We start from the raw sequence: 10,046 nt of genomic DNA on the forward strand, positions 1-10,046 counted from the left end.
ACACGCCATCTGTAATAAATCTAACTGTATAATAAATTAGCCCCAATGTGAAACTTGGCAGCAGCACAACCAAACACAACCCAACACAATACAACAAAATACAACACAATTCAACGCAATTCAACATAACCTAACACAATGCGACCCAACACCATACAACACAACCAAACACAATACAAAAACAATTTTAAAACAAATCAGCTTAATTGACAATAAAGATTATTTTTAATTACAACAATCAGAAAGCATCCAAAACTTTTAAATTCTTGTCTTACATTTATCTGAAAGCTAAACACATCAATCAATATACTGTAAAGATAGTAGATAACAGCAGGTTTTCAGGTAAGCTTTGATTTCAGATGAAATATATATATGCACACATATTCACACATATTTGAAATCAACACTTACCTGAAAACCTCCTTTTAATACATATATATATATATATATATATTCCACAAAACCAGCCCTTGGTGTTTAAATACCTACAGGATACATCTTCCTACACCAGTTTTGTAAGTGTATTCCATATGTTATACAGTATATTTTATTAGGCTTTTACTTTTCTTATTTTCATTTAGATACTCTAAGGTGTGGCGTTGTGCATTGTCTGTCAGTCTACGCAGCGTATGATACATATAGTCTGTCACCTCTCCCACCTGGTGCCCTAGGGCCAGACTGAATCTGTCAGAGGATAAATCTAAATATATTGCATGTGATGTGAAATCCGGGTTCGTCTCTCCACGCATGCGGGTGGTCACTATAAACACTAGTGTCCCCTAACTGCCCTGTGAGGAGGTCAGGGAATCATCCCAGGCACGCTGGTTGGACAGTTCGAAACGGCAGAGCACTGAGCCCGTCCCAGGAGGGCCAACGTGATTATGCCGTCCCACATATGAGAAGCAGTCGTCTTCCTATAGAACTAATAACTTCCTCAGCCGTAACGCCCGAGATGAGCTAACTGGCAACGGTGGAGCGAGTGAGCAGTTCAGGGGGTCGGAACTGTACTGTAGAGGAGAGTCCAGAGGTCTGACAGGCTCAGACGGTACTGTACTGTACAGTAGAACACAGGTCCCTCCTGATATCTCTTCAGGCTAGAGGAGATACTGCCCCCTGCTGTCAGCTCCAGCCTCCTACCTCACCACTGCCTGTTCAGGCAGAGCAAGGCTCCAGTCCACCATGAGCCTGGCTGTCTTCAGTGACCACAGTGCCTCATCAACCGTCATTAACCAAATCACCAGTTAAAAAGCTACAGGTGGTTGTTCTACGTTTGACTTGGTATGAGAATACAATCATCACAATGTGGAACTTCCTTGAATTAGCACGTGGACACATGTATTATAGTATGACATATGATGGAAATAAGGTAATCATATTACATCAACTATATCAATGCACTAGTGTTGTCCTTATAATAATAATTATGTATGAATAATATGTCATTAGCATTAATTCGAATTGTACAAATATTTGTACTGCTACCATTAGTAATACTAATACACTACTGCTAGTACTACTGCTACTACCACTAATACTAATTATAAAATAATCTTAATAATAAAAATAATAAAAACAATAATAAACATTCTATATAGTATTATTGTATTTAAATATAGTATAATTTAATAGTGTTGTTTAATTAATTAATAGTAGTTACCTAGGTATTTATTCAAATTATGTGGTAAATATGCAGAATGAATTATGTATTTATGTATTAATTAATATAGATTAAAGGTACGTTAATTTGGTGTACGTGGCTTAAAACTGTGCGTATTCGACCGGAACAACGGGCATGGTAAGTCTAGAGTTCTGTGTAATCGAACCGCACAACAACGTCAGTTGAGGTGTCATTTGGGTAAAAAATACTGTATTACTGAGTTTGTCGACTTAAAAACCATTTTAATGTAACGGGACAATTATTTTGGACTCTACAGAGAGTTTGCCATCTGTACGATTATTATAAAGGTGAAATTTGTAGATTGTCGTATTAATCCAAAACTCCTTAGCTTAATGTTCATTTTATAAGTTTATGTCAAGATCATAACTAGTATTACTTTGTCAAATGTATTATGATGAATAGGATGTTGATACCCCTCTTCAAGAGCCTTAAAACCTGTCATAGTTTTTATGAATGTACGCTGGGATTGGTCTATAGGCTGTGACACAATAAAAACGTTTCAAATAGAAACATTGAATCAGTAAAATAATAGTGTAGTTCGTGTTGAAACATTGAATCAGTAAAATAATAGTGTAGTTTGTGTTGACTTGAAGACCAGGAGCAGAGTCTGGAGATCAACCCCAATATGGACTGGTGTCTGACGGGCAGGAGGAGTAGGTTACACCTCCATCAGGCCGCCCCGCGCACTGCACACGCACACACACACACACACACACACACACACACACGCACGCACACATTCTTGTTTCACACCCACATGTTCTCTGGGCTGAACCCTGAGCTTTCTAATACTCCACTTGACGGTATTATCAACTGCAAGTTGAAAAGAGGAAAAAATGGATCGTAGGAAATGTAACAGATAAAGAAAACCTATCCAGTCACTGAAATACTTTTAGTTTTCAGATGACAAAACCTTTGCGCAATTAAAACATTCTCGAAGTAAGCTCAATTATCCTACTGTTTCCAATGCCCACGAATATTTTATGATCATAAAAAAACGTACAATTTCACAATATGCGCAGCTGCAGAAGACTAAAGAACATTCTTCTCGTGAATGTCTTCCCCCCTCTCTCCACTGTCCTTCCTCGGTGTTCTTCCAACACGGGCTCCATTTCTGAGCGCGAGGGGCGGAGATGGAATATTCAGATCAGCTGAGTGACAGCTCGTGTTTTCCACCGTTCTCAGAACTCTACTGGCTCCTTCCTCAACTCCTCACTTCAGTGTTGAGGCTACTAAAAAACATCGGACGCTAGGGATCAAGACGCAGCCTGCCTCTATGTGCAGGGCACTCCACAAATCTTTTGGGGGACGTTTTTTTATTATTTTTTATTTACATAGTCTGAAGATCGTTTAGGAAGCTGATAATTCTAAATAAGTTGATATCCGTGCTTTCCTTTTGGGGATCTGCAGCAGACCAGTTAGCCATGTCTTACCCCCAGGGTTACCTCTACCAGCCGCCGGGTTCCCTGGCGCTCTACTCCTGCCCCGCATACGGGGCTTCAGCCCTGGCCGCACCGAGGAGCGATGAGCTGGCAAGGTCGTCCAGCGGATCCGCTTTTAGTCCTTACCCGGGATCAGCTGCTGCCTTCACGGCTTCAGCCAGCGGCTTCTCCAGTCCACTGCCATACTCTACAGACCCTGCCACCGGATTCCCATCTTACATGGTAAATACTTTAATTTCTTGGTATAATTGTGTGACAGGGTGCATCGAAGAGATATATGCGATACTGCCCGGATAATCATTTACTCTAATTTTGGCATTTAGTAGCCAATACAGATAGTGTGTAGCGATCGGAGACCGCACATTCCATGGCGGTTCTAATGAGTTGTACTGATCAAGGGTAAAATGAGATCCTGCGGTGCAAACCATTATTTCTTCACAATGTTTCAATAAACGCGTAAGAAAAAAAAAGAAAAAAAAAACATTTATCACTACGTTAAATAATCAAGTGGTAGGTTAGACATTTTCTATTGTGTATAAGTTCTAGCATGTTTAATGATTAATGGATTATAGTGTTTCTTCAAAGTTTATCTGTGTATTCATAGGACCGTTCTCAACAAAGTGCAGGGCTAAGTGTTTGGACTTGGAAAATAATACCCATCGTAAATAATAATTACATTTAGGCCACTGGCCTGAATTGAAATTAGCCTAGCCTACAATAGCATTTCCGTCGAATAGAAAATAAAAAAGATGAAGTGTGTTGTCCATTTTGATAGTTACATAGCCTACAAACTATTTCATTATAATCCTTGGAATTTATTCTTAATTAAATAAGCGAAATATAAACGTCAAAGAAGAATTACAATGCTAATGACATGAGTCCTGAAGCGTTTTTAAAAGGTGCACATCCACCCGGTAGATAATTGGATTTGTGATGCTGTAAAGCAATGATATGCTAACACGTCTCACTCACTCTGACAAAAAAACTAATCTAGCTAAAGAAAAGCAGGAAGTCGGGCGGTGTTTACTGGAAATTAGTTTAATGACGATGCGTCATTTATCTGTTATTTAGCATAATGTAATGTGATAAATCAAACGTATAGTTATGAAGGGGCTATAAGGCCTAGGCAACGCACGACCACAACACAATATTTCGTGTTTATTAAAATTTTAAAATGTTTTTTAATGTTTAAAAGTCCTACCAATTTTCTCAATTTAAACGGAATGTTTACTAATCCTCCCTTTCGTTTCCAGAGCTCTCCCTATGACGCGCAGGGCATGGCCGGGGCTTTCGGCTACCACCCGTACGGTAGCCCGGGGTACGCCTACCAACTCAACGACCCCGCATACCGTAAGAACGCGACCCGAGACGCCACCGCCACCCTTAAAGCCTGGCTACAGGAGCACCGGAAGAACCCCTACCCCACCAAAGGAGAGAAGATCATGTTGGCCATCATTACTAAGATGACCCTGACACAGGTGTCCACCTGGTTCGCCAACGCCAGGAGGAGGCTGAAGAAGGAGAACAAGATGACGTGGGCTCCGCGGAATAAGAGTGAGGATGAGGACGAGGATGATGGTGACGGGGAGAGGAAGGATGACCGATCAGAGAAGAACCTTGACAACAACGAGGCGTCGGCGGAGGATGAAGGTAAACTAGAGACGCAGCCACTGACCCAGTTAACAGCGCTAGCAGCACGGTTCAAGGAATTAATGGGGATGCTTTATATTTACGATTGCCACAAATGATTAACGACATGTCGATAGGCTACAACCAAATAGCGTATAAGGCTACACCTTTCAATTGGCAAGGATACAATTAAATGAGGACTAAATACAATTATTATAATAAGATTTCAAATCGTGATTGTCTTCATTATTATCCGCTATTGTTATTATTACTGTTATTATGCACGTGTTATTGTACGGTACAAATGTCACTGCTTTTATGGAAGAGCTTTTTAAATCGTCACTCTCTTTTTCTTTCAGGTATTAGTTTGCACGTTGATACTCTTACAGACTCCTGTTCAGCAGAGTCTGATGGGGAGAAAGTGAGCTGCCGGATAGGTCACTTAGTCAGTGAGTCTGGGTCAGATGCTAAGGACAAATGCGAGGAGGATGATGAGGACGACGATGATGATGATCACGAGCTGGAGAATGAGGGACGTCACCGAGGCCTGTTGTCTAAACCTATGACATCATCACCACTGACAGGGCTCGAGGGCTCGGTCTTAAACCATCACCACCGGGAAAACAACAACAACAACCACAACAAATCACGACTTGACAACCGGATCTCTTCGGGTCCACACAATCAAGCCGTCAAACCTAAACTTTGGTCTTTAGCTGAGATCGCAACATCAGACCCAAAGCAGCATCACCCGGGACAGACGTGTCCCTCCCTTGGCCTTCTAACCTCCTCTGCGGCCTCCACTGCAGTTCCTGGCGCGGTGTACTCCGCTTCTTCCATACTAGGACGACCTCTCTACTACACCTCTCCGTTTTACAGCAATTACACAAACTATGGCAACTTCAGCCAGCCTGGGATTCTGCGGTTTAACTCTGCTGCTAACGAAGGACTTCCACAGACTGAGGCCATGCACAAACATACCACTGACTCTCTGGTTAAAACTAACTCAAACCACATTGAACAACATTTCAGAGCCTCACATTTAGACTCTAAGAAAGGTACGTAACATGCAACAAATACGACAAAAAATAAGTTATGTGTTTTTGTGCAATTGTAGTCTCAAAATAATTACTTTTATGCATTGAAATTCACTTAAATAGCCGTCAACTGAATGTGTGATGTTTTAGGGAACATAGGTCCAGTTCTCATGGCAGAAAGCCTCTGTGGAAACATTGACAGTGTAGGCCGGAGTTCCTAGTATCTGAAACTTAGCCTGTGTGGCAGCTTGTCTGTCAATGCAATAAGCAGAGATATGTTGCCATAATAGGGGTTCTATTTTTAACAGTACTCCTTGTGAGTTCTCACACATTAGGAACACGGCATTAGCGGTCTAGGTTGTAGGCTATTTTGGACACCAAATGATTGCTTCAAGTTTTATAATTGGTTTCACATTTAGACAAATTGTGCAATTTATGTAAGAACATTATCTGTGACCGGTTTGTCACCTTTCATGCCGTTTTGTTTTGTACATCTGCAACTGCAGCGCTTAATGATAGCTTAATGATAAAAGCTTCAGAAGTACAGTTAAACCAAATTACGTTGGCAAAAGATGGGGTGTAGAAGTGAGGTTCTAAAAGTTACATTCTAACAGTAAGATTCTAAACATGAGGATCTAAAAGTGAGGGTTCTAGAGGTGAGGTTCTAGAGGTTCTGGCATTGATTCAGTTTGATTTCCTTGGTCCACAGGTAGGTGTCACAATTGCTTTGACTAAAGCCCCAAGCTATCACCTCAAGCTTAAAGCTAAACTAACCTTTAAAGTCAAGCGCTGCATCTTGCTCCTCAGACAAGACGCTGCCATGCAGCAGCACCGTTCTCCTTAGAGAGAGGCCGGAAGGATTAATTAAACTTAACTTTGGCCCGGGGGATGAATTAAACCTGACTTATTGTATCATTTCACTTTCGTTTTCATGAGATATGCATTGACTGGTTCAGTAGAATACCCTATTTAAGTGATTTTGGAAGACATGTTATTTCTCAGGATCCATAGTTTGCTTCATTGCCACAGTATATTATGCTGTATGTGTGAAGATGATAGTAGGCCTTCTACATGGTATTTATAAAGGATGTATGACGTCAGGAAATAATGAAGTTGAGGATTCTACGTGGAATACATTTGATATTTATTTTTTTAATGATGGCAAATGCTGCCTATAATTTATGCAAGTTGTATTGCAATGGACACTAAACATTGTTTTGTAAATAGGCCTATACATTATGACGGTTTTTATTCGAAACGCATTTGAGAGTTAAACCATCTTGTTAACAAAGTACTTTTACTAATTTATATCTGATTGTAAAATTAAAATACGCTAGTGTGTTATACTGGCGAGGTAGTGATATTCATTATTCTAAGGGAAACGAAATTAAAATGTTTTCCTCCATATTACAATCTGCTTTCATTCTTTCATTCATTATCTTCATATTATAAAATGTATTTTCTCTTTGTTTGTTGCTTTGAAAAAAACATCGAATTATAAATCAGTTGTAAAATATTTCAGATTTTTGGGAATACTGCACGTATACGTATTCATTCATGTTGTTGCAGAATGTCGAGAGCTGCTTCCCACCTATCCACGCCTTGCCTTTTAGCTGCTTGCTCCATCCCGGGACTCGGCTACTCATGACCTTGATTGGGATAAATGATAGGCCTGTATTTATTATAAATGATGTAGTTATTATTATATAAATGATATACTTAGGCTTTTCTCCCTGGTTGCGCGGATCTTTTTCAGTATGATTAATCCGGCTATAGGAGCAGTATGATGACATCCCAGCGGGTGTGGGGAGGGGGTATCCCCCGGGCCCAGCCCTAGTCCGTCTGCCGGTCAGTCGGCCTTCATTATGCCTGATATTGAACCATCCATAAAGCGGTGTCTAAACACCCAGCCGTCAGCTCCAAATTGCCTGTGTCATGCATTAATCCGACCAGCTACACCTTGACGCTCTTCAGTTCATATGTTTATTTGCGTTGATTTAGCCTTTATTAAAAATGAAACAAAGCAAAGGAAATTATTGCTATCAATAATAATAAGAACAATACAATTATTAATAATCACATAATACTAATTATGTTTATTTTTATTTTATTTAAATACTTTTGAATTTCATACATACAGAATAACATGAACTGCAACCTATCCCCATCTGAATAATAGGTTATAAGCAAATTATTGCAAAAGAAAACGCTGAAATACTGCTTTATGTGATGTATCTTTAAATTACATTTAACTTAATTGGTACGCCTATTGTTTCATCAACTTAGCGATTATTTATTTGTCAAATGATAGTATAAAGATTTAATTGAAATCTGTTACAATGTTATGTTTTGAAAAATAACGTTTTTCTATCACTGTCATATACTGCATTGGCTACACTTCTGTCTGAGTTATCCCCATTTCGAACCCTCTGAGAGGCGGTGAGTGCAATGTTCTTAACATGACTTCTGAAGTGAATGTTATTGGGTCTCTCGAGACTCCACCTATAAAGTTCTCCTTTCCGCCCCATCGTCCTAATATCTGTCCTGGTCTTGGGGATTCTAGCAGCTATCCACTCCTCTTCGCCTCTTCCAGTCTAGCCGATTTACTTTCATTAGGGCTGATTTATTGAAATGCAGCTTTAATGTGAGGTGGGCTCTCCGGGGATCTCACTGTTGTCAAATAGACCCAGAGGCACTTTCCTTTCCACAGAGAGAGACTCGGCCTTCCACTGAGGCCTACACTTCTATCCGCGGTTTCTCTCTTTTCTCCCTTCAAATATCAACATTTGTTCTCAATAAAGACTATTGTTTCTGTAAAAGCGCGTTTGAACATGAATAGAAACTTAACACCTCTCACTAGGTTAACCTGGTCAGGTGAAAGGTGCACGGCGCAAAGCAAACACATTGCGCCGGCTAAAATGTCCTCTGATAAGAAAAATCCCGTTTCACAGTGAATGTCATCATGATTTATTAATTTATTATTACATATGTAAACCTAGATTTATGTACGCATATAGTTGTACATATTGGCACTGGCCTGCGGAAATTGCAAGTCTCTTCTATTTTACAAAAAAAGGTACTGCCTATAAGGGCTCTAGGATACTCAATACTCCGTATGTATGCTACGATAACATTATTTTCCGAGAAGCCATGTACATGTGTCATTAAAGCCCGGTTTGGGTGAATGATGGCGTATTTCAGAACGTCTCCATAGCGTTAATTAAATAAGCAGTTCGTATGTAGGCTATATAACTCATAAGGACTACTGTTGTCTGTTTAAGACGTCATATTTCGCAACATTTTAATCTCTGACCTGTACTTCATTATACTATTGTCTAGTTTGGGCTGCATTCAGAAAGATTGAGCTAAAGCCATTTAACATGAAAAAAGATATACACCACCTAATAAAACGAAGATGATGTATAAACATATTTACAAGTTATTGGCTACAATAAAGATATATTTGTAAAGGTCCGGGTGGGGTGGGCTAAGTCGTCTATTAATACCAGATTGCATATGAGTGGCCATATTATTCAGTAATTTAGCCGACGCTTTTATCCTGATTGACTTAAAGTTTGAAACATTGTTTTTACAGCCAATGAAGTTCATAATTATCGCTCATAAAACTTGCTTCAACCACTTTTGTGTTACTAATATGACTCTAGCCTATCTTTATTGTTCTAATTGTAATCTAATCGTCATGCCCGCGCGTGTGTTCGAATTTCAAAGCCTAAGTGATAAACTAAAAATAGGCTAAATTTTGCGTTTCTTTCAAGGCAGATGCTTTGGTCCGTCTCTGAATATAAAATAGGCCTAGTATTGCCATTATGGTTGTTTAATCTTCCATTAGGGTCGCGTCGTAAGTAACATTCAGTTGGAAAGGGAAAGAACAAATGGAGTGCAGATGTATAGACTAAAGCACATCAAAGTGGTGTAGCCCTTTCAAAGTAAGACCAGGGCTTGTCCGCTCGTAAAGGTGTCTGGAGTGATGTTCTCGACTAGTTCTGATCAAGGACCAGGAAAGGAAAAAAAAAATCAAACTCTGACGTTTGTCCACCCCACGATCTGAATAACGCCATTAGAGTCTCGCGCGTGGCTTCCACTGTTTAATTGGCAGTCTAGTCTTATGGCGGGAGTATGTAAAACGGTGGAACTGTTAATCTGACACGTACTAAAACCTCCGGCTACAGCACTAGGCTAAACGCCATGGACTACAGAGCCGAGGCCAACTAAACAGAATTGAATGACTATATTACTTCG

At 39.9% G+C, this 10,046-nt stretch overlaps 1 protein-coding gene across 1 annotated transcript; it reads left to right on the top strand.

Moving 5' to 3' along the window:
* Positions 1–2,873: 2,873 nt before the first annotated feature.
* Positions 2,874–7,193, top strand: irx2a (iroquois homeobox 2a). Its single transcript, XM_010880376.4, has 3 exons — positions 2,874–3,342; positions 4,374–4,770; positions 5,109–7,193. The coding sequence occupies exons 1-3, from the start codon at positions 3,103–3,105 to the stop codon at positions 5,813–5,815; spliced, it is 1,344 nt and encodes a 447-aa protein (XP_010878678.1). The 5' UTR covers positions 2,874–3,102; the 3' UTR covers positions 5,816–7,193.
* The last annotated feature ends 2,853 nt before the right edge of the window (positions 7,194–10,046 follow it).

Source organism: Esox lucius, chromosome 16, assembly GCF_011004845.1.
Source record: "Esox lucius isolate fEsoLuc1 chromosome 16, fEsoLuc1.pri, whole genome shotgun sequence".
Taxonomy (NCBI): Eukaryota; Metazoa; Chordata; class Actinopteri; order Esociformes; family Esocidae; genus Esox; species Esox lucius.

What these genes read in the sequence shown, in the direction of transcription:
- irx2a (XM_010880376.4), top strand. Translation starts at nt 3,103, where the DNA reads ATGTCTTACCCCCAGGGTTACCTCTACCAGCCGCCGGGTTCCCTGGCG. An exon ending in CCGGATTCCCATCTTACATG is followed by an intron (nt 3,343 to 4,373) that starts GTAAATACTTTA and finishes TTTCGTTTCCAG; the next exon opens with AGCTCTCCCTATGACGCGCA. An exon ending in GGCGTCGGCGGAGGATGAAG is followed by an intron (nt 4,771 to 5,108) that starts GTAAACTAGAGA and finishes TTTTTCTTTCAG; the next exon opens with GTATTAGTTTGCACGTTGAT.